This window comes from Numida meleagris, chromosome 5, assembly GCF_002078875.1.
Source record: "Numida meleagris isolate 19003 breed g44 Domestic line chromosome 5, NumMel1.0, whole genome shotgun sequence".
NCBI classification, from domain to species: Eukaryota; Metazoa; Chordata; class Aves; order Galliformes; family Numididae; genus Numida; species Numida meleagris.
The window spans coordinates 45,220,824-45,246,522 of record NC_034413.1 but is presented as its reverse complement, the minus strand read 5'-3'; the positions used below and the strand labels follow the sequence as shown (position 1 = coordinate 45,246,522).

The following is a 25,699-nucleotide window of genomic DNA, read 5'->3' as shown; positions in this document are numbered from 1 at the left end:
CAAAAACAATGTCAAGCCAACATCTAGAAGTACAACATAATATTGAGGAATAAAAAATCCATTTTTTCCTGGTCAGGAGACTACAGTAGCATTAAAAGTTTGCAAGTAGCCTATGTAAGTAGGGAAGAGAATGCTATAAACTCATCAATAAATTTCAACATAACTCACCCAAATTATACTGTTACATAACAAAGTCAGCTGAACTTTTTGTGTTAGGCTGCTACATGTTCTATTGGAGAAAAAAAAAAAAACGCTACAACTTTCACCACTGCCTCTTCTTGGGGGATTAGAGTAACTTGGAAAAAAAACCTAAACGGTTAATAAACTGATAAAACTTTTCCATAAGCAAAAGAGGTGTGTGTGGGAGGGTGTTGGGATAATTTCATTTGGTCTCAAGAAGCAGTGGTTGCTACGTTTTGGTTCAAATGTGGTAAACAGTGTACTTCTACAACTCTGCCTGGTACCACACAGTGAATTGCATTTCAGCATCCCTGCCAAAATCCCAATATTTATTTTTTTAAACTGCACAGACTACCATGAAGCCCTGCTACATGTAGAGTCATTTTTGTATCAGTGGAGAACACAGCACAAAACATGTCAGACTGTCTGATTTATTAGCATGCAATCCTTGTGTACTATGGATAGGACTGACAATACAGGATCCTGGGTGAATTAGAACTTCTAATACACCACACAGATGGAATCAAAATTATTTAAAAAGGCCATCCCTCTCTTACTTCTGTTTTGCTTAAGTCTATGGAGGTATGCTGAGTAGGCATCCTCTCCTGACGTGTTTTAAGTGATGAGAAAGTACCCAGTGAATTTCAATGGTTTGCATGCTGAATTTCAATGATTTGCACTGGCCTGTCTTCGTTTTAAGCAACAAAGGAAAACCCTAGATCAGTGCACTGATATCAAGAACGCTAAAATACAAACAACCAAACAATAAAAACACAGAACCCTGGAAAATCCAACAACTGTACAGTTTAAAGCTCTTTCCACACTGTTTACCTGTTGCACTTGCTGGTAAGATCTGTTGCCGATCTATACAACAGCTGCTGTTACCATCCAGGCTTTCAGTCGTTCATATTAAAATCTACAGTGCTTAAAGAAGCACCCTAAAATGCTCCTAAACAGCTGGGTTTGGTAGCAATAGGCACACGTGCAGTAATAATGTCTGAAGTAAAAGTGTGGTTGAAACTGGGTCAGAGGAAGTGTTCCTCATTAGCTACTTCAGACATGTCCTTTCCAATAGCAGTTAACTGGGAGAAAGAAAAAGTTTTTTCCTCAGTGTGTGCTGGAGCAGAAGTGAGTATTGCTGGCTTGGGTCAGTTGTCTTATTCCATTCGTAGACTTTTCTGTTCAGTTCCGTATGGATATCTAATATAGAGAGTTTCCTGCAGCAACAGAAGGGAAAGCTTTTTGTTAGACAAAGAAGCAAGACACTATTTAAGAATCCACAAGATGGAAGATAACTATAGGCTCAGTGAGGAGAAAGTTTCAAATTTCAGCCTTTTACTGCAGAAGTTACGCATTTAAAACCCAAAGCTGAATATGCGTTCTGTAAATAAATTCATTACACCCCAAATCTCTGCTGTGATATTGATTTTAACGAAACGATGATCTGTGCTTTCTTTACAAGATTTCAGGGTTTGTGAAAAATACTAAATATTAACCCACAACTACACTGAAAAACAGTTGCTAGCTCTGGTAGATCAGCTGTACAATGAAAATATTTGTTGGTAAATGTATATATCCAAGCATATTTGATTTTTGCTCAGATCTCCTTGGTTATCTCTTTGGATAGATTAATGTCTTTTGATAGTTTTAATTCAAGATTATAAATTGGAAAAACTCGTGGCTTCCCGCAGTGTGGGTGAATTATACTTAAATGAAGAACAAAATCCTCCCCTCTCAACTGCTCTTTTTCCCGAGTAAACTCAGACACTGACATTTTATCTGCAAGCAAGGTCATTCTTAATAATTTAAGAGGCAATCTTCAATTTGACAGGAAGCTAGGTGTACACCTCATAAGTTGGAGAAGAATGATTTCAAATCCTGCCTGAAGACCTCAACTCTATAGCACTGATATACATTACACCCAGGTTCTTCCCTTTTTACTCTACAAATCTCAGTGCCATAACATGCTTATTTTACCCTCTAGAATCTGAAGCTTCACTCTCACTCTAGACTACCTTCCTGTGACATCATTCCAGGACCAGGTACACTTGTCCTTTAACTTAGGACATTGCATGAAGGCACTTTTCAGGACCAAGAAGGATGAAATTTAACAGAACTTTCTCGAAGACTGTAGGCTGTCCTAGAAAAAAGGTTCTTTTTTTCCTGATTTTTATTCACCTTTTATGAGGATTGCAGAGTAGCTCAGCCAGACAACGCAGATAATATGAGGATGACCTTGGAGATTTTTCTAGCGTAGACACGTCCACCTTGCACTGACTCCAAAAGACATCTGCTACTTGGGGAATAGTGTCTTTCAAGGGGATTTTCGCATTAGAGATGATTTTCTTATCATTTCCATCTACTTCCAGACTAGTACATTCTTGCTCATCTTCTGGCACAATGTAGCTCTGAATAAAGAAGAGCTTTGGTTTTCCTCGGAGTTCAGGACATGAGTCTGCCATAAAGTATTTCTTTATTTGCTCTAAAGGGAATCCAGTAAAGGTGAGGTCTGTACAGAAGATGCTCTGAGCATTTCCACGGCTGACCAATATGCAAACGAAGCTGTCACAAATCCTGTGCTTCTGCAACCTTGCAACTTCAAGCAATGTTTTATTCATGGTGGTCATACTTAAGTACTTGTGACAATGAACTTCATAGTTTAAGCCTCTGAAGGTCTCTTCTAACATCTGAGAAAAGAAAGATGTAATTAAGTCACAGTAGTATCTCAACACTCAGTCTAAATTATCTTTAAGGATTACAGAATTTATAGTATTTCATCACTAGAAACAGGGTGCTTATTTCATCACAGTAATTAAAAAAATCAAGAGTACTCGGTGTTGATCACACAGTACATTATATATATCCTATAAGCATATTGTCTTTTAATATCATTTATGCACTTCCTGACAAAGGCATTGTTTTGTGGCATGGAATGTTTTCCTAATCCCACAGACGTTAGTGTGCTTTCATTTAGAGCCAGTATCCCACGTTTCTAGGACTTAAAATATCAGGCAAGAGGGCATTAGAAAATGCTTCCCACAGAATATACTTGATATGAAAAGGAACATGCTGAATAGCAGGGAAAGTCTGTTTCAACTATTTAACTTTTCAAAGCTACTTCGACTGTTTTTCTTTCTTTCTTTTTTTTTTTTTTAAGAGAAGTACATAATTCAACAGAGACTTGTTTTCATCTGTCAAAAGTGAACCTACTGCAGTCATTTATGCTTACTATTATATAAAATGGACTTAAATGAACTTTGAGGTTCAACAAGACCAAGTGCCGGGTCCTGCACTTTGGCCGCAAAAACCCCAGGCAACACTACAGGCTTGGGGCAGAGTGGCTGGATGGTTGTGTGGAGGAAACGGACCTGGGGGTATTGGTCGATGCTCGGCTGAGCATGAGCCAGCAGTGTGCCCAGGTGGCCAAGAAGGCCAATGGCATCCTGGCTTGTATCAGGAACAGTGTTGCCAGTAGGAGTAGGGAAGTCATTCTCCCTCTGTACTCAGCCCTAGTGAGGCCCCACCTCGAGTACTGTGTCCAGTTTTGGGCCCCTCACTGCAAGAAAGACATTGAGGCCCTGGAGCGTGTTCAGAGGAGGGCGACGAAGCTGGTGAGGGGTCTGGAGCACAGGCCTTATGAGGAGCGGCTGAGGGAGCTGGGATTGTTCAGTCTGGAGAAGAGGAGGCTCAGGGGAGACCTTATCACTCTCTGCAACTACCTGAAGGGAGCTTGTAGTGAGCTGGGGTCAGCCTCTTCTCTCTTGTAACTAGTGACAGGACGAGGGGGAATGGCCTCAAGGTGCACCAGGGGAGATTTAGGCTGGACATGAGGAAACACTACTTTTCTGAAAGAGTGGTCAGGCGCTGGAATGGGCTGCCCAGGGAGGTGGTGGAGTCACCGTCCCTGGAGGTGTTCAAGAAACGTTTATATATAGTGTTGAGAGACATGGTTTAGTGGGGTTATTGGTGGTAGGTGGATGGTTGGACTAGGTGATCTTGTAGGTCTTTTCCAACCTAGCTAATTCTATGATTCTATAAATGTGATGAGCTCCAGGTGGAGAACTGTGACAAGCCTGATGACAAAATGGCATTTTCAGAAACTAAATGCTAAACAATATCCTAAAAATTAAAACTGTAGACAGCAATATATTTTACATCTGTCTGTCTATCTCTATCTGTTTTACCCATGTTAACTTTTGCTGCAAGAAAGCGTGCTACGCTCTGAAAAACTACTTGGGATGTTTATTAATATAGAAGTGATGTTGGTTAAATACAAATGTATTTAAACATTCAGAGAAACAGAAGATTGTTACTACGAATTATAACTGGAGCATTGTATCTTTAGTAGGAGTCATAAATACATTGCCCACATACAGCTTCTGATAACTATAACAGGAGATAACAAGTACCACTTTAATAAAAGTGCCTTACAGTCCCAAGAAGCTAGGCTGTTCCTTGACTTCAGAAGTTTAACAATCCCTAATTAGCAATGGCTAATTAGTAAAAGCTAATTTCAGAGGTAACCAGCAGCAAAGCAGGAGTTGCACTAGCACACTATTCCCCTCAAAAAGTACATAGTGAGAACAGAAAACATATTTAATAAATTTAATCAACAACATACAAGGTAGAAACACACTGCATTATAGCGAGGTGATGAATGGGAGCTACAAAAAGGGTTTTGTTAAATTTTGTATAATATTTCAAAAGTATTCTACACTTGTTTGGAAGTAGAAAAGAAAGTGTCCTTTATTTTAGACAATAAAATATGCTCTGAAAATTCAGGTGGAAGACATGATCGATTCAAAAGATATTTTTCCCCAGGAGTAACTCAGTACCATTCAGTAGTTAGATACTTAATGAAGCACTCCATCCATTAGAGGGCAGTAGTGCATACGCAAAAAGAAAGTTACAGCAAGGAGAGTGCTCTTGTAATTCCCTTATCTCACTAGCGTGCGCGTAAACAAAGATACAAACCTCGGTAGCACCTTAGACCATACACACACTAAGTATCACAATTAAAAATAATAAACCCGAACTGTCAGAGCTGATACTATTGCTTAAAAAAATCAACTGGAAGTTACGCATGGCAAGTTTGAGATACAGCAATTTCACTTTGAGGCAAGACGAAACAAGAGATTACATGCAGCAACCCTAGATCAGCAACAATTCCCCAACAAACCACCAGTGTCTTTTAAGGAGTTTCCTTCTTTATGTCAAAAATTACCCTTCTCCCTCTATTCATAAGACGAGGATAAAACCTGATTTCCAAATGGAAATGAAAAAGTCAAGAGGAACCAATGTCTGCTTGAAAAACAAGGAGAATTTTCATTTGAACTTTATCAGCATCTGATGAATTCATATTGTTTGTACTGAGCATTTTTAATCATTGTGATACTTGATCTTATAGCATTTATCATTGGTTCAGCTTCCTCATATTAAATCTTGGGATAGCTGCAGACTCTAATGCATGCCACAGATATAATTCCTAACTTTCTCCTTGCCCTTTTCTCTCTTTGGTATTTTCAGACTTCAGAAGCAGTGTGTCATGAGAACTCTCAAGTAGTCAACACATTTCTAAAACATTCCTTGAAACAATGTCATATGCCCTGCACATGCTCATTTTAATGAGGGTAACTTTAAAAATCTGAGACACAAACATGGTTTAATTCCTTCTGTGTGCTATACAAATGTATGGAGACAGAGGCACACTAAGGCTTGCTTTGAGTAATCTTGGCACAACAGCAGAAAATCCATGATTTGCATGTAAATCTGCTGAACACATAATCCATTTCTGTCCTTTCCAGTCAGCAGGATTTTCTTATTCATATTTACACTTCCTGTTGTTGTGCAAATACTGAAGTGCTCACATGAGCACAAGAACAGCACATTTTAAGCTTTGTGCATATGTTTGTATTTCATTGCAATTACCAATTATCAAGGAGTCTACATTGCCAGTAAAAAAGATCTGTTCCTTCAAATGAAGAGTAGATCTAAATTTACGCACCTCTGATTGTGAACAGGCATAGTAGTTCCTTCTTTACTACCTGTTTTCTGAAGCATATGTGCCCTCTCTGCTTTTACACTTACCGCTTCATCTAAAGAACTCAGGCCTGCCACAGTAAAATATTCCTGTTTAATAACTCAGGTCAACGCATGCTCACATTCTATTACAAAGAAATCTGAAGAGGTACCTTTGTAAACAAGGCCATTTTTAAACCTCACGTTTTCTTTAGCTCCCTATACTGACATTTCTCAAGCAATATTTTTTACATTTGCTTTAAAGAAACTGAACTCTTAAGTAAATATTTCAGTCCTGGACCAGACTATAGCTTACTGCCTTCCAGATGAAAAATAAGTTTCTTGTATCAAAAAGTGTTTGTTCTCTAAAGCTACTGTAAAAGTGAGAAGAAAGGAGAAATGAACAAGTAGGCCTCCTCACAGAGCAGAATTTACTTATTTGTTTTATTTAAAGTCTCAAAAGCCCTACCCTTGACCCTGTCTTTCACTTCTTGTCAGGCTTTGTTTTCTTGGGGCAGAGTTGGCGTAACGCTTTTTGAGAGTAGAAATGAAGTACATTAGATTGAACAACCTAGTTTCTATACACAGTAATTGCATTCTTGTGGGCTTTTAAAAAAAAATATTTAATTTTGCTACAAAGGTATTTCATAAACTTGCTGGGATAGGCAGAAAGACAGATTCCAAAGGATGTTTTCCAGTTGCAAGTATGCAAGTTCAGTGTTTTCCCTTGTACTTCGTCCACACCTGGCAGGATCCTGAATTAATTTTAGTTTCTTGAACCCAACTGGCAAACCAAACTGTACTATTTTATATAATTTACCTAAAATACTATCAAGCAGACAGCAAGATTTTGCTTTCTGTGTCTGTGTGCTGCACTCACTTCTCTTCACTAACTGCGTCAATAATTGTAGTTGATCTGTCAGCTAATGGTCCTTATAAGAAAGAAAAAAAAGATATCTCACTGATCTTCTCCTGTATTTCCTAGCCTAATAAAAATTGGCAGCAAGCATTCTATTTTAATTTTAGCCTCATGTGTTCCAATGATTTTTTTGGGTAGTGGGAAGGGTGGGGTTGTTTTTTGTGGGTTTGTTTTTTTTGCTTATGCAAAGACCTTATTTTTGGATTCTTATTTTTGCTAAGGACATCAGAAGAATTCACATTTTAACCACGATACCGATTACTTTGAATTCTAGAAGTATTTTTTTTCCTTTTATTTTGACAGTTTCAGTTAAACTGCGCAACATGCAACTTGGACCGGGTGTATTATTAATAAAGGACCGTTTGCTTTCAGCTATTCAAAAATCTGTGGTGTCCAATATGATTACACTTCCAGCCTGCAACAGTTTTATTTTTATGGAATGGTGGCAGACATCTTCTTTACCATCCCTGCCAATAACCTGCTGTATGGCTGTAGCATAAGTACTCTGCTGGTCTCTCTGGATGTAATTTCCTTCCCCCGACATCAGCCGATCCCCTGTTAAGTTCTTTCATTTAGAGAATCTTGGGCTGGGCTTCCCAACTCTATTCTTTAGACGACTAACTGTAATTGACAGACAAGCTAACCAAGACTACATGACTCTAGTTTGGTTGAAAAATATAGATAATATTCTTACTGTTCTAATTATCTGAGAATAACGAGGAACTTTAATTTCCAGAGACTTACCCGTGTCATTACCAATACAGTCTATAATCAGGCATACTCCTAAAGGCTGGCTTTGCATTCTGTACCGATCATTCAACACCTGCGGAAAGCAAAAGATAAATACCAAATTGTTATGTCATTCTCTTAGCTTATAGACTGGATTCTTTTGTACTTTTGTGTTTAATCACTATAGACCTTTCAACCATATTCTGTTGCTTTTCCATAGGGTAACTAGTAAAAGCATATCTACTGGAATACCTATATGTTTTACTTATGTAACAAAACTTCAGGAGACATGGATTCATGATTTTTTTTTTTTCCCTATTTCCTGTATGACCTTAACTTTCATCTTCTTCTGTTATTCTGTCTTATTACATTAACGATCCATAAACAAAGACTGGACCACGAACGAGAGAAGGAAGTTCGAGAGTGAAGACAGGGTAGAGAGGCTTTTTAAAGACCTGGCCTATGAGCGCAGTGATCCTTCTGTAGTACTTCTACATTATTTTCCTGAAAGCATTTCTCCTGTCTGGAGAGTAAGGAGGATGAAAAAGAATTAAAGAACAGAACTTACTGCACACAAAGAAGCCCTGTCACTTCTAATAAAGACACAAGAGGTTTGATTTTCAGCAGGTTTTTACTTAGCCTCTGCTCATACGTGCACAATATACATAGATGCTTTTTGCACACTACTGCTTGCATATTAGCAGCAAATATTTTACATTAAAACTGCATTCTGCTAAAGCAATTCACAGAATCTATTTATTGCCAATGAAGCTATGAATGTACATACAGTTCTCGTTGCATGCAGTTAAGGAAAAGTTTAAACACAACCTAAGGAAAACTAAGACAAATATCTACTTTTTTTTTTTTTAAACTTATATGCATACATGCATCATAAATGCTAAAGCTCTTACCTTATGTGATGCTGGTCCTGATTCTTGAATGGACGTGTGGACTGGTTCTTCTGTGGTTAAAACATACAGAAGTAATCTCAGTGTGTAGGTATTGGTGCTATTTCCTTGACAGCAAATCAGTTAAAAAGGAACCTATACAGTTTGGTCAAGTTCTCTCTCACCTAGATCTCCTAGTTCCTATGCATGGTACTGAAGCAGAAAAACAACAAAAACGTTCACAATAAAACGTTGTTTGGATTGCACTCTACATTACTAATGACTAGAAAAAGAAAATGACACAACAATAAGCAATAAAAACCATCTCTCCCGTACTTTGAGAGAATTCAGTCAACTAGTCTCTTTAAAAGCATCGTATTTGAGAGGTATTCTGAGTTCCCCAAAAGACTACAACACACATGGTGAGAACCTGGTAACCACTGGACAACTTCCTGGCTGGCCTGGTGGAGGGTCCACAATTAAATTGATGCAAAAACTTCCTAGTCAAGACTTCATGGGAACAGATGCACTACGCTGCCCTCCAAAGCTGGTTAGTTAACCTCTTCCATGACTTTATTAATATTTATTCTGTTTAAAAGTGGTCTAACTGGAAGGCACCAGCAATTCCAAGAAAATTTTAAGATCTGGCAACACAAGCAAAACGAATAAGACAAGGCTCAGTTTTCAGAGTTACCAAATACTCTCTGCTCCTGGTGACATTAACTGGCTTAGCCATAAACAAAGCCACCAAAAAGCTGTTCTTTCAATAAGTGAAATTCATCATACAGCTCTAAACCAGCTGATCTTTAGACAGCAAAGATTAGATACAATACTCTTACCTTGAAAAAAGATTTCTCCATTTTGTGATTTTTCTTTGTTCGTGTTCTGAAACTAAAATGAAGAAAAGTTTAGTTTCCCTTTCTCTTTCAAAACTAGTAATCATGCCTTTCAAAATACCACACGATAATACATATATATTTAAACTCAACAAAAGGATTACATGCTTAGGATTCAAAGCTATCCACTACTTAGAATTTTAAAACAACAATTAAAGAAAAAAAAAAAGGAGAAAAATTCTCTAATCCTCAAAAATTTATCAGTTTTCCAAGAACAGCAAAGGAAAGCTTATTTCCTATGGCAGTAAAACAAGTAAAAGTCCCTCTAAAGATACAAGTTTTGTTACCTATATAGCAGTAAGTAGAAACTTTCATAAAATTCAAAAGGAAACTAAAATAATATTCTCACAACATGGAAAGTCAGTGCAAATTCTTTCCCATTAGTAGTTTGGAAAACAAAGCTGTTGCTTTGTTTGTAAGAGCAAATTGGATCAGCGGTGTTTTGTATGTAAGCTTGATACGTATTTATTAAATACATATCAGAAAACATTTTTATGAAAGATTAAAGACTTCAAGAAAGGTCAATACTATTACAGCAGCAGACCTAATTCAAACATAAACAATGCTGCACACAATAGGATTTGACTGGAAATAATTGAGTTGGTGACTTTTGACATATTGAGAGACTTTGGTTAAAATCAGATTAAAATAAACACAAGCAAAGAAAACAGCTGAAAAGCTATCGCTAAAAGCAAGCCATAACTTTCTGCTTCTAAAGTTTAAAAGCTGCTTTCCCAAGATTTTGCAAAGTCCACGAGTACTAAGAAGAACACTGTGTTTTGCAAAGAAAAAATAAGGAAAAAATATAAAAATCACAGAAGCTGCCACAAAGAGATCTGACGGTCAGAAAATTTCTATCAGGCCTTACACATAGTACATAACAGAAACCACAAATATAACCTGAACAGTATTCTTGTTCTAGCAATTTCTCATTCCTTGGGCTTTGCAAAGATGAATCCTCAATTTCTTGTAATATTTAGATATAAAGGATCTGCCTGAGTTATTGTATACTTACCCCTGAATTGTAAGGAGGATCAATCAGACTGAGATTAGGGAGAGATGCCTGAAGGGCATTTACATACACAGGCTGAGAACGAACAGAGGATATGAAAGCTGAAAATTGAACAGAAACACACAGAGAAATACACTATGATATAGGACTTGTATGAAAAGACCAATTCCTTGGAGCATGCAAATACTCCAACTTGTAACTTTGTCTTCAGTAAGACTACATTGGATCCTTACTATCAGAACTAAGCAGTGCAAAAGTATTTTACCTTCTTGCTTGTACTTCTCAATCCTCTTAATCAGGTCTATCCTGTGAATATTTCGGAAGCAGTTTTCTATCAAATCCAGTTGATTTGGAGCCACCAAATTTAGTTTCTCCAGTTCAATAACTAGACGTAGAAAACTCTGTAACAGCAACAGAAAACCAAACTGTTATCACAAAATAGTCCAATTTCTGGCTCCACACAAGACCACTCAAAAAAACCCAAACCACATTTCTGAAAGCGTTGTCCGAACACTGCTTTGATTAATTTTAAGAATTCAAAAGGAGCTTTCAGTGCTCTGTGCGCACAGTGGTCCAGCTTTCTGAATCCTCACTTTATTTGGCACTCGGAACAAATATTCAGAATGCAAATATACAAAGAATGACATTATTAAGAAAACCCTATCAAGAGCACAAACATAAAAAGTGATCTTGCACATCAAGACACATTTAATACTATCACAGGTTTGAGATCCTACAGACATGAATTTTCCAATTAGTAACACTGAAGAAAGGTTTTACAGTGTGTCTTCTGCCTTTGAGACTCATGCTAACCCTGTTCACTACAGAAACTCTTCAGAGTTCCCTCCAACTACTTCTTTAGCTTCTTTTCTTGCATTAAAAACAAGAACATCAACAAAAGAATGAAATATAAGCCGCTTCTACTTTCACACTTCTACCTAATCCTCCATCACCGTCCATTGTGGTACAACCTCTGCTCCTTCCAGCCACCTCCCTTTTTACTTTAAACCCTCTTCGCTCTAGAGGAAAAGATGAGAAAAAAGGTATTACCTTATCTTTTGCCATTTTCATTCGAGGAGCATAATCTCTGAGTAGAAAAACAAGAGAACTCACTTCTTCTTTTTCCAGATTCTCATTAATCTCTACCATTAGTACCCTGAAATAAAGTTGAGACTTTTCTAAAGGACTGGTTTTTAACAAGATCCTATCCTTGTTCAACTACCCCATCTCTCCCACATTCCAGTCTTGAGGCAACATTTCCAGTTCAACAACATTAAAAAAAAAAAAAAACAAAAAAAAACCAAACACGAAACTACTCTGCTCCAATATCCAATTACAAAATACCTCACCTTGCTTGTCAGCACCTGAGTTACTTCAGACTGATTGCTGGAGAAATATAAGTCTCCTTAATATTTCAGTAGAGATAAAGAGAGAGAATACAAGACAATGTAACACATATTTCACTTTTAACCTAGTAGCGATAGGGTTTTTATTTCAGTGAGATGTTGACACAGGAAAATCTTCCTTATGATTACATGTATTTCTTCCTGAAATCCTTTAGGGAAGATCACTATATCCTCTTAATTTAAGCTTCTTAAAGCCAAAAGAGAAGAGAGCAGTAAGGGACAGGTCACCCGAGAAAAGCTATGATGAGGCTGCGTGCCTAAAGCAAGCTAGAAAAGACAATATACTCAATTAATGACGCTTCTATAAAGCATCATTTTTTCTAGTATAGAACTACACAATCATCACAGTTTTGATAAATTAAGATAAACGACCCTTTAAAGACAGATGCTTCCAATGTCCTGACTGTCAAGTTACTAAGGTTTATCTTAGGGATTAAACCTGACAATCTTTTTATTATAACTCTTATATGACATTCTTTTCTGCTTTACTTTCACTTTCAAGACATATTAAACAAACCAAAAAGTACACAAACACACATTTTGAAGAAAATACAGTAGCTTTCTGAAATAGATACCTGTAATCAGGGACAAGTCTGGGATTCCTGGTAAGATTAGCTTCCACTGTTGTCTTCTCAGTCTTCAAGATCCTCCTCAGCAAATCAAATCTCTTAACTCTGTACAACAGCTCAGACAAACCAAGAAGAGATAATTGATCCCTTTCATTCAAAGCCACCAGAAGCTCTCTAAGGTCAGCAGTAGCCAAGTCAGGAGCAAGGTCTCGGCACAGGAAAACCATCATCTCATCTTCTTCTTTATCCAATTCTTGTTCAATCTGGTGAATAAGGACAGCTGGCACTTGGCACTTGGTCATCACTTTCTTAATGTCCCTTTAAAATTGCCAGCCTTCCTTCTTTTAGACAGGAGGCCAACATGACATGAAGTCCGTATCTGCTACAGCATGTCTCTGGCGTTCAGTCGTAACTGTATGCATTTTTATGTAAGTAATTCTGTGGAAGAGGAATAAAAAGTTCTAAATCTACTGCACAAGATCACAGTTAATTCTCCTATTTGTCATATGTCACTTATAACTAAAATGCCAGCTTAGTTTACATGAACCTCCTGTTCTCAAGGGGTTCTCCCAGATGTTCATTACAGAACAAAAAGTACTTGGTAGGTCATACTAATCAGAAAAAAAAAATGGAAGTTCTTTTAAAGTAAAATTACCTTAATACAAGTCTGTGAATTCCATAGGAAGTGAAACAAGAGTCATCAGATCGCTGAGGAGAAGACTATTTCAAGGGTTTCTGGAAATAAGAACTGCAATTGAAGTCTAAAGCTCTGACCTCTTTCCAACAGCCCACCACTCAGTCTCCTGCCCAAATGTCTCAAGACATTTTAAAGGAAGCATTTTAAGTGTTAAGATGTGATGTAACCACCCATTGTAGACAAAACAATGAAAAAACAACAACAAACCAACCACATATAAAAACACTGTTATCAGGTACGCACTTCAAAGTTAAAAAAAAAACACAATAACGCAATATTTTTACACATTAGTTACCTTCAAATTCAGGAATGTATAGACTGTCTTATTTATTAATATCACTTAAAGTGATTGCACTCTAAATGAGTTACTGGGGTTTGAAGGGTTCCTCCCCCACACTCTCCATGGTCAAAAAGGTCAAAGAACCACCCAAAGAAAAAGTTCCAACCTTCAGTACGCCAAGTGGTTAACTCTGAAGGCACAGGTAAAACCACAGAGCACCTCTTTCATCACGTGATATTCACATTTCACCATACTGAAAACCGAAATAAAAATTCAAAACTAGAAAGAAAAAAACCCTCATGATTAACAAAGTAACTAGGGTGCTATGATCGATTTCCATCGCCACTAACTGTGGAAATTCTATCTGTCCCTCTCTGATCCCTATTATGTACACTGAGAAAGATGAAATCACAGAATCATAGAATCAGCTAGGTTGGAAAAGACCTACAAGATCACCTAGTCCAACCATCCGCCTACCACCAATAACCCCAATAAACCATGTCTCTCAACACTATATATAAACGTTTCTTGAACACCTCCAGGGACGGTGACTCCACCACCTCCCTGGGCAGCCCATTCCAGCGCCTGACCACTCTTTCAGAAAAGTAGTGTTTCCTCATGTCCAGCCTAAATCTCCCCTGGTGCACCTTGAGGCCATTCCCCCTCGTCCTGTCACTAGTTGCAAGAGAGAAGAGGCTGACCCCAGCTCACTACAAGCTCCCTTCAGGAAGTTATAGAGAGCGATAAGGTCTCCCCTGAGCCTCCTCTTCTCCAGACTGAACAATCCCAGCTCCCTCAGCCGCTCCTCATAAGGCCTGTGCTCCAGACCCCTCACCAGCTTCGTCGCCCTCCTCTGAACACGCTCCAGGGCCTCAATGTCTTTCTTGCAGTGAGGGGCCCAAAACTGGACCCAGTACTCGAGGTGGGGCCTCACTAGGGCTGAGTACAGAGGGAGAATGACTTCCCTACTCCTACTGGCAACACTATTTCTGATACAAGCCAGGATGCCATTGGCCTTCTTGGCCACCTGGGCACACTGCTGGGCAATCTGAAGATAAATCTGAATGAGCAATCTGAAGATAAATCTTAGTCCTTACAAGCAGTTCAGCAGCACACTGCATATGGTTTTGTGTAAACCAATCTGCAAAACAAAACCCAATAGAGCTTCAAGGACTAATACACAGTAAGACTGTAAGACCAGGATAACATTTTTTTAAATCAGTTTCGGCCCTGGAAGTCACATTCACCATCACATACTGTGTCTGTGCAATATGCAGATAAGGTGAACTCATCTGAAAGCTTTTTTAAAATCAATTATCATTTCAGAGCTGTTTAAATGAAAAAATAATTCTATGGACTTAACTGACTTTACGCAGAGAATGTGTAAGAGCTGGATCTGAGTAAACCATAGGGTAAGTTCTACTACCCACTGAAACAGCAAATCAAACTCAAGTTCCTATGGCAAAGTCTGTCTTTATCTACATCTACCCTAGTGAGCCATATTTTCTATGGAGTCAAAGACTGCAGTGGATTTTTCGTCCACTTTATGACAGCCACAGTAGCAGGAAAAGACGTCACTATTTAAAGAGAAAAAAAAGCAAAAAATAATCACATTCATCTTTCTGGTAACACGTCTAAATCACTAGGGGATTTTAACACAAGCAGCTGCAATGACCCCAAGGTGCCACCTTCAGAAGCAAAACACAAGTTTCTGTTGTAAAATACCATAAATTCATCACAGTAGAAGACCCAAGTATTACTCAGTTTAAATACACCTACGCTTCTGTACCACCATGCAAATGAGACCTAATGTATCTGCAATACTCAAAATGTCACCGAGGCCACTTTAGCTCATTTTCAGAAGCACAGAGTATTCAAAAGCAGCTGACAGTAACAAGGCTGTAGATAACCTTTGCTTATCAGTCTCCTAAACAGTCGATTCTACATGTACCATATATCATGTGCATTCAACACATACTTTTAAACATGTAGAGAAAATGCATGATTATGCTACTCCTGCTACAGGACAGAACCAGGAAAAAGCAGCACATCCTCAGACACACTTCTGTTCTTCAGAACCCGAAAGAGACAGGCACAGTGTTCTTCCTTACATCGCATCATTTAGGAACAAGCTGAAAAGTAATTGAAGTGTTTCCAACAAAAACAAACTGAGTAGACAAAATGAGTGTACTTTTGAACATGCTGTTTCACACAAGGATCTGCTTGGTATAACTGCAGAAGGGCACACTGGGAAAATTTTCAGGCAGGGAATCCACTCCCATGAACTGTAATGTTTTGTGCAGTGTTCTATCAGGGGAAAAGCATTTTTACTGTTAACTTTTGATTTTCAAACTTACATCAGATACTTGTGAGTTCCACAGAAAAACAAAAACTTTTTTGTGAGACGGAATGTATTCCAGAAGGGGAGGCGGAAAACACTGCCATAGGAAAGCACCCCCCACGGACTTACACCCAGGATTTTCAAAAGCACTTGAGGAATTCAAATGTATGACTTTATAGCACTCCCTCCCTGAGTGCTCTCAGTGGGGAATGACTAAGAGCAACATGAAGAGCTTCAGTATCTGAAACAGAATTATTACCTTTGCGTCCAAAAACGTGAGGTGAGAAAAAAACGGTATATCTTCTCAACATGAAAGACATGAAAGTTCATAGTCATCAGAGGTAAAGCTGCCCCAGCAGGTTGCATGCTCTTGTGCACATGTGATTTGCCAATATTGCCACAACAAAATACTGAACATTTTTCTATTCAGTGCAGTGTTCAGTAAGTAAATATTTCAATGCAAAGCTTCTGGAGCAGGAAGACGGTTAATCATTTCAAATAGCTGAAGTCTTAGATCACCACCGATACTCAAAGGTCACATTAGGGGTGGAGTAAATGAAAGACACTGGCCTACACAGAGAGCACAAAAATAATTTTCCTTCCTCCTGTTAAAGGAACTAGGAAAGCCCCAGGCACAGTAAGGGAAAACAACTGATGGGGGAGGCAGTTTTCTGTAAGTCTGGCTATTTTAGTTCACTATCACTCCAAATTTTCACAGAAAAAGAGCTCTTCTGATACTTGAAGCATCTCTAGAAATAAAACTATCAATTCTAGGACCCATCAGTCCTCCTGTCCCCTAAAAACAGCTGAGAGAAAAAACTGAAGGAGGCTAACATCAAAGTGTGCCTGAATACTAATTTCTGGTCTTCATTTACTTTCAGGCTTCCCTGAACAAAACGTAAGATTTTTAAATTTGACACCTAATGTTTAATTTCTCAAACACTGCACAGGAAACTACCTTTCTGACAATTCTATTTGTCTAAGTCTATACAGACTTGTGACTGCGTCAACAAGGTTCAGAAGATTTTTTGATTTTTTTTAGAATAAACATCTGAGAGTATAAGCAAACATGTTTATTTCTTAAAGCACAAGTCATTTCCATTCCACACTAGAGAAACAGACAGAAACCCACCAGCATGTTAATCAGCTTCTCTGATGCAAATAAACTTAATCATGCTCTTGTTTTTGAGCTTTTTCACGCTGTGAACAGTCCATACAGAGTAGAACCAAAACCAAGGACATCTTTTTTATGCAGCAAGTAAAACATACTAAAAGTTCATGCACAAGGACACGCAACGCTATTGCAACTCCGTGCCAGCATTAGTAAGCTGAGGCTGCTATGTTTGTACAGGGTTCAATTTTACTCTTCGATGTTTTAACACCATATTTGAAACCTTTGCTCCCATGACTGCAACGCAGATATTGCAGAACATTCAAAAATATCAGTGTGATTAGCAAGGCAAATAGCATGCTGTACTAATTAGGATAGGGTCATATCTCAAGTCTCGTGTTAAGAAAGCCTTTCAAAACAAATCAAGAAAGGCTTCACGCTCTAAACTAGGTCTAAGTGAGCCTGTCATTTCAGGCAGTATTTGTTTGACATTTCGCAACCGCCTCTGCAGCAGTAAAAACAGGATATAACATCAGAGGCATAGTTATTTGAAAAATGCTCTTTGTTTCCTTCACGCGATAAGCTCATGTGGAAGCCCCTACATTTCAAATCTGTACGATCTGCCATTGTTCAGCATTAAAAACTACACAGCATGCGTTCAAATTTCCCTGTAAAAGAACAAGAAGAGAAAGCAGAAGTCCCAGAAAGAACCTCTCACACTTCTTATTCCTCAGCCACGCTTGAGTAACTTTCCATGTTCATCACTAGCGATCACGCAAAATGCCATTTAAAGATGGCAAGCTCCCCAGTCTTCCTCATCAAAATAAACTAAGTAAAACTGGCTTTACTCCAGGGAGTTTATGTACATTTCCACTCCACTTTCTTACTAGTCACTTTAAATACACATGGAAAAACGAAGCGAAACGAATCTCCAAGTCTCCAAGCCAAAACCGGCCAGAGAAGAAAGCAGTGTCGGGTTTCACGTCTCCCCGGGAGCACGGGTAGGCCCGCACCCCACATCCGGCGCGGCTAGCCCGCGTACAGCCGAGCCCGCTCCCGGAGCGCGCTGCGCCTGGCTTGAGCGCGCAGGGTGTGCGGAAAGAAGGGCACGGGGAAAGAAGAGCGGGAAGTATAACGCACCCAAGCGCGCCGGGAAGGTCTCGTCTACAGCAGCGGGGCCAGGTCCGGCATGGAAACGGGCGGGGCTTCGAGCAGGGCGGCGAGTGACACCCTTCTATGTTTCAGAATACGACTTAAATGCTTTTCCCTCATACTTCCCGAGGCTACTGGAGACCTCAGCCGCCCCTGCGCGTGGATAGCAGCAGTCGCTGTTCAGGGTCGAGATCCCCCCTCTCTGAGGGACGAGGGCAGCGCTCTTTGTTGCCTTACCCTCCGTTATTCTCTGCCGCGCCACGTTCCTCAGCCCTTACAATTTATCGTGACTCCGGCTATTAAGTATTTTGGAGCGAGGCAAGCGAAGCGCTACGCTTCTGGTTCTGTCATTTCCTTCAGAACAGCGAACCCAGCTGCGCAACCTTGACCGCCCCTCCTTCAAGATGGCTGCCGCTGCCACATGAGAGGCTGCGGCGCCTCCCGCCGGCCGCGCAATGGCTCCGGGTGAGGCGTGCTGGGGGCGCGCCTGCACGGCCGGCGTCTGACGCCGGTTTTTCCGATGGTGAAGATTTACCTTCATGGTTTTCCGTTCGTGAGGCTGGCAGGTAGGACTCCATTCTCAGGAAAGCTTAGTATTATGATACAGACTTTTATTTCGTGTATCTTATAGGAGCTGTCTGTGTATAATGTTTTTATATTCCACAATATTGGCAAAATACGTTCATCGTAAATTAAGGCAGTAACTAAGGGCTGAGGCTGAAATGCTGCCTAGCTATTACATCGCTGAATGATCCCACAGTGATTCATAAATTAATGAATTTTACTGATGCTCGTCCAGCATGACAGCTGATATGCCTAGTATATTTATGTAAAATCATGGTCATATACAATAAACTCTTGATAAACCAAACGATCTGTTAGAAAAAGTTATAGAGGAGCACATTAGTATCTTACAATATTTTTGCCCAATTAAGATAGGCAGCACACCAATGTTATGCATTCTGAAAATGTGCTTGCAGTAACTTCTAAATCTGCATTCATCTGCTACTGATAAGAAAAATGCATCTTCAGCTGGTGTAAATCACAGAGTAGAATCAGTTGAGTTGGAAGAGACCTTTAAATGTTAGCTTGTTTTTAATAGAACCGCTTCCTATGTCAATGAAGCAGCAGGACTAATGTTTTAAAAGACTGATCCTACAGGAACTTGCAGCAACCTCACTTCAGACTCTGAAGCATTTAGTATAGAACAGAGACCAATAAAAAGCATACTTATAGAAGAATATGAAAACAAGCTTTACCAACAAGAAACTGAAACCAAGAGCAACTATTGCAGAGTTTCCAGAAGCATAATGATTATGCTTCTGGAAGAGTGGCATTGTGGCTGGGAGGCAGTGGAAAGCTGTGTCAGCACACACGTACAGCACAAGTAACTATGAGAACAGCTGAAATGAGAAATGTGCACCTTAAGCTAAGATTCACTAATAGTCCATGTAATGTTGACTCTTAGTAGTTAACTGAATTTTAGATTGTTGTTCAGAAGTAATCTTAAACAACTTAGTCTTAGGCCCAGATAGAGGGGGGAGAAAAATGAGTATTAGCTTTTGCAAATGTATATGCTTTTTGTGGGCCTACCTAAGGGACGACGTGGAAATAGTTGTGCAGTGGACTTTACACAGTATGTTCTTGATTTGCTTTTCCACAGAGCAATTGAACTGCATAGAGATGTCTGAAAAAGACTTAGGCAAGAAAAGAAATTCAGTAAAACAGTTATTTGCCCTATGAACAGGGCTTTGAGCAATGTCACACAGAGATGTAAAGCTCCACTGAACACTGCAGCTGCCCTCTCACAACACCAGATGCTTATTGGCTCTAAAAATAAAGCTCTGCTATAATTCCACTTAGAAATGTCACGTAAATATATATTTTTTAAAGGTACTTTTAAGCCATTTGAAAGGCGCTTCAATTTTATTTTAATAAACCTGCAGCATGTGACATAGCTACCTCAAGAAACTTTCCACTTTATTCACAGTGGAAGCACAGTATATAATTGTCTGCTGGTACATAACATTTATCAGTTTTGCTTTTCTGTTCAGTGACACAGTTACCCTATTGTCTGAATTGAAAACTTAGATAGTATAACTGCATTCTCTTTTGTTACTAAGGGCATAACAAAGATTTAAAATAGGATATCCAGCCAGTGCTAATTCCTAGCTCTGCTCGCAGCAGGCATCCAAAAAGCACTCTAGGAATTGTTGAATAATGCAAAGGAAAAAATATAAAAAAACTAAAATAGTGTAAGAAAGCTGTATTAATGCAAAATTATAACTGAAACTGTATACTAGAAAAAAACAGTTGTTCTCTATTTTCATTTTCCTTAATTTACACTCAAGTATATTGGAGGTCATACTAAGATAAGGTACAGCTATTGCTGAGTATCAGTATGAGTATTAGTAAATGTGCCAGAAACATGAGTTTTAATTTCTGAATATTACAAAGAACAGTTTATTTTGGTGCACAGCATCTGTAAATTAGCATCTTCAATATGATTAAGCATATGTTTGGGTATTTTCACACACTTTGGGGCAGTTTGGGGTACTTTTTAAAGCTTTAAGGTAGCATTACTTCTTACTGAGAGACAAAAGTGGGTAAGTTATACTTTTAAAAAATAACAAGTAATGCAAGATCCCTTACCAGCAAATAACAGCTATTAAATCTGTAAGGAATAAAATAGAATTTTTTCTCTCAAAAGCATCACACTTTCTCAGTTTCACTCAGTGCTATGTTGGCAGGACTTTAAAAGAGCAGGGCTGATTGTTTTCCTTTAAAAGATGGTACAGCAAACCCAAGAGTATATATATTCCTTGTTTTCCTTCCCTAGACTGAAGTAAAGGAAATCACTCGGCTACACTTCCTGATCCTTTCACAAAAGTGCAATAAAGTCAAAGAAACACGCTTTTATCTGTAATAGACTTTAATATGCATATTATAAGTACAGTGGGCAGCAGGCTTTTGTACATTTTAGTAGTGAAAAGTACTGTCATATTTGATCTTCAGTGATGTCCTCCATTCTTCTTTGGGGGAAACAGGGCATACTCAATGCCAAGAGCAACGACGAAAGCTGCAAATCCCCACTTGAGTCCCCTAGTAAAGACTTCTGTTAAGGTGGCAGGTTTTGCATAGCCACCCATATATCTCCAAGCTTCATTACTAAAAGGAAAGTAAAACCAAAAGAATAAAACAAGATCAGTGGAGCCAGTGTGATAAACATGACAAAAGTTCTTTGTTTGAAAAAAATAGGAGGTTATTTCTGGACGTGCACTGAGATGATAACACTTCTATCATGTAAGTATTCAAGTAACAGTAAAGTTCATGTTAGCAGCTCTTAACTCTTAAGAGGTACAGCTTACAGGAGATGCAAGTAACACAAATGCAGTATCAGACTCACTTCCCTAAACTAGTTACACAATTGTTGCATCTTCTGATTTTACTCTGAAACGTAGTGCACTGACACCTGCAAGGGATAGAGTAACTGCAAAGGCCAGTTACTACCCTACACAACATCTAGAATAGCTTAGTCTTAAAAAGAAAAGTTTTTCCAACCAAAACACATGCAACCAGCATAATCTATGGAAAAGAAACTGAGCCTCTAAGGATGTAGCCTTTAAGAAAAGGTAAAAAAAAAAAAAAAAACAACCACGAAAACAACACACAAGAAACATTATTCGCGCATAAGCAAGCAAATAGATCAGAACCATCACTTCAGTCGCAGGCAGGTTTTACTGAGGGGGTAAAGTATTTATGTTCACAGATCATATTCTTCTCTTGTGCAAATGGTTTCTGTGACTCAGGGAGAAGGCATATTAGTACGGAAGAGTGTCTACTAGTTGCTAGTACAGCATACTTATTTGGAAAAGACATTTCCAAATATGACATCTTTCACACAGCTTAATCTACATTTATAAGGAATATGTACGTTTATGTACATTTACTACAGATATGGAGAAGACTGCTGTCAACCTCAAGCTCCTCCAGACGTCGCATTATGCGAGTTTTTAACAGATCACTTCCAACTCACTACAAGAAAAAAAAAAGTGCTAACAGGTAAAACCTTTGCTCTGAAGGCTCCTATAAAAACTGCACGAGCAGCTATTCTCTTACAGGAAAACTGAGCTGTACAACACAGGACATTTAGTATTTCATTCACGAAGATTGAAGAGTACTTGAGCAAAGCTTACACAGTTCACAATGGGGAAAAAAAACCACCAATGTTAAGACAACATATCAGTACCATTTTTGAAGGTCCTGCACTTACCGAGCCCATGGATCCCTGAGACCCCGTTTAGCCAACCTTCTTTGGACCTCCTCTAGTGGAGTACCCTCTATCTTCCACTGTCTGTAGTCGGGGAGTTCTGTTCTGCCATGGCCGTGGCCATGTTCACTTCCATGCCCCATACCTACAAGCAAAGATAAATTTCAATTCTCAGGGAGTGTCAGCTTGTTTTCCATGCACTTGGAAGGACCCATATCCCCTACAGGATGAGCAAGGTGGTTACAAAAACACTCCAAAGCAGTAACGTTGCACGCAAAGCGTTCTTCTGCTTTGTGAACAGCGTGCCTTTGAAAGAAAGAGCTAAGAGACTTTATACTGCATTTCAGAAGCAGGTGATAAAGAAGCAAACTGTGCTTGGTTTTATTAATTATTTCCCATATATAGCAACAGTTGGCTATTTTGTCTGAAATCATTCATGGCTACTCTAATGTGCCATATGTCTGAAGGCAAGAGTCTCCACGTAAAACTATTTCCAAAGAAATAATAACATTATCTTATTTAAGGAAAGAAAACATGGCATTTTTGCTAATAAAAAAAGACCATTAACATGGGCCTTGAAATACGCAGCATTAACATAACACAAACGTTGCCCAGAAACAGGAAGAATCTGTGTATTATTTAACTATGTTACAGATTCTTCCTCATACTAACTCAGTAAAATATCCCTGATTCCATATTTAGAATTTAAAAATAGCCACGTGGCTTGAGAAGTAGAGATAACTTCACAACTACAAGTCACTATATAGAATGTAAAAAAAGTAATCTCAAGTTAGTGACCTACATACACTTTTATAGAATACTATCATGCTTAAACCAACACCTTCAAATAACTGGAATTCAAAGACAGGAAAACCTGTGAATTACTCAAACAATTTAATTGAATCTACATTCACTCACCACAGTTGACTATCAAATTTTTTTTTTTAAAAAAAAGAATAGTAGAGGAAGATCTAAATGTAAATATAAAAGAATAGGGCATTACGTTAGATGTTAAAATTCTTATGAAATGGTAGCTTATTAAAAACATTTATGCACATATAACAATATTAAAAATAGGCAAAATTGCTAGCTTTAAAGCATCCATAATAGCACACTGAACACTTAGAAGATTTTCATATTACAGCAGCAAATAGATGTTTATTGTTATTATTGTTGTTTTTTGCCACCATCTCTTCAACAATACTACTTTGAAAAAAAAGGCAGACCTTTTCTATTTAATTAAAAGAAACATTTTTTTTAAATGAAATGGTACAGATCTTAGAAACGAGTTAAACGGCAAGTTTCTTTTTCAGTCTTCAGCACTGTCAGTGAAACCAGTGCATCTCACGCACTAATACTAAACTAACAGTAACCAATGAGATCAGCTGAAACAACGGATTAAAAATGCAATCAGCATTATTGTATCATTGACCCATAAATTGTAATGCACACATCCAGCAGAAGGATAATCAGCTAAACTACCCTCTGACAAAAAAATCTTGTTTCCTTAAATAAAGCAAATAAGCTGGAAGCTGTTAAAAGACATGTTTCTTAAAACATTAACTTCACTTATGCTGTAAGAAAATTGATCATTTTCTTTAAATAGTAGGCAAGAGTTGTTTAACTTTGATACTTGCTTAAAGAGCATTTATTTCTTGCAGTCACTAAGAATGTTTTAAAACTTAAGTTCTAAAATTTCAGGACACAGTAAGACATAATAAAGTCTTTAAAGTTATACTACTGGATGCAGGTACAACTACATTTAGAAATAGTTGTGTTAAACATTAAGAGGTTTTAGGGTTATAGAATCACCAAGGTTGGAAAAGACTTCTAAGATCATCCAGTCCAACTGTCCACCAACACTGCCCATGAAACCATGTCCCTCGGTACCACATCTAAACGTTTCTTGAACACCTCCAGGGATGTTGACTCCACCATCCCCTGGGTAGCCCATCCCAGCGCCTGACCACTCTCTTGGAGAAGTATTTCCTAATGTCCAACGTGAATCTCCCCTGGTGCAACTGGAGACCATTCCCTCTAGTTCTGCCGGTAGTTATATGGGAGAAGAGGCCAACCCCAAGCTCACCACAACCTCCCTTCACTTCAGGTAGTTATAGAGAGCGATAAGGTCTCCCCTGAGACTCCTCCAGACCCTTCTGCAGGTTTGGTAGTTAATATTGTTTTAGGAAAACTTACATTCTGCCTCTGAAAAAAAACAACTCTGTACAACCCTATAGCCACTGTTTGTTTTTCAGAATCTAGTGTAATTACAATTTTATTCAGTGATGGCTTTGAAGTCTTTATTTTCACAATGCAGTGAGACTTCATGTATCTGGTAGCAAAGAGCTGACTTAATGCCCTAGTTTTTAGGAGAATTGCCTGGAATGCAACGGTGCCAAGGTGACAGTTTCAAAGCCTGCAGCTCTGGAAGAGCCTTGGCTGCAGGGGCCCAAAGGGATGGAACAGCTTATCTGAACAAGAGCTATAACACTGTTACTACCTGAAAAACGTCTCCTGATCCTAATAAATAAATAAATAAATAAATAAAACCCATCTCTCTATAACCTTGCCACAGAAATTCATGACCTTGCTCTCCTACCACTATTTACCCCCTACCGCTTGGGGTTACGAGCACCCCCCCCCAGTGGCCCACGCACCGCCTCGAGCCGCACTGCGGCACTAGCCGGGTGCCCTCTGTCCCGAGAAGGGGGCCGCGGCCCAGAGCTGGTGCAGCTGGCGGCCTGACGGAACGCGAAGGGCTCGGGCGGCACGGCACGGCCTGCCCTGGGACAGCCCCGCTCTCCCCGGCACCGCAGAGTGAGCAGTGCTACAGACCGGGCAGCGGCTGCTTCCCCACCACGGTCCCCGCTCCAGGTGCTCAGTACCTGCCCGCTCCACGGCCCTCCGCCAGGGACACAACCGCTGTCCGGAAGCGGAAGTCAGCGAACGGAGCCGCTAACGGATGCGCGGCTGGACACAAGAGTTCCGCGTAGCTTCCGTTCCGCTTTGTTTCCCCCCCCCCCCGAACCGCCCTGTGCTGGTGGAAGCACTGAAGCTGCCTGCCCTCAGCCCCCCCTGTCCGCAGTGCTACCGCCGCGGAGCTTCACCGAGGCAGCTCACGCGGACGCAGAAACACCGCCTGCTCAAGCAGAGGTGCGAGCGGGGGGAGGAGGGGGGATGATCGAAGGACGAGGAAGAGCGCGACCAATCAGCGCGGGGTTTGTTGGGGCGG

At 39.4% G+C, this 25,699-nt stretch overlaps 2 protein-coding genes across 3 annotated transcripts; both read right to left on the bottom strand.

The window, feature by feature from the left end:
• On the bottom strand, window positions 1,234-18,610 carry CFLAR (CASP8 and FADD like apoptosis regulator). Its single transcript, XM_021399930.1, is given in 12 exon segments — window positions 1,234-1,266; window positions 1,268-1,397; window positions 2,359-2,867; window positions 7,569-7,570; window positions 7,862-7,940; window positions 8,758-8,807; window positions 9,573-9,624; window positions 10,645-10,742; window positions 10,907-11,042; window positions 11,692-11,797; window positions 12,623-13,054; window positions 18,186-18,610. Coding segments are annotated over 11 exon segments (1,491 nt in total). The 5' UTR covers window positions 12,919-13,054; window positions 18,186-18,610.
• Window positions 21,112-25,627, bottom strand: NDUFB3 (NADH:ubiquinone oxidoreductase subunit B3). 2 transcript variants are annotated; one of them, XM_021400850.1, is made up of 3 exons: window positions 25,353-25,627; window positions 22,471-22,612; window positions 21,112-21,365 (listed from the first exon to the last, which is right to left on the bottom strand). In XM_021400850.1, the coding sequence occupies exons 2-3, from the start codon at window positions 22,608-22,610 to the stop codon at window positions 21,209-21,211; spliced, it is 297 nt and encodes a 98-aa protein (XP_021256525.1). In that variant the 5' UTR covers window positions 22,611-22,612; window positions 25,353-25,627; the 3' UTR covers window positions 21,112-21,208. The 2 variants fall into 2 exon arrangements, with proteins under 2 accessions (XP_021256525.1, XP_021256526.1); XM_021400851.1 differs by lacking the exon at window positions 25,353-25,627 and adding an exon at window positions 25,125-25,291.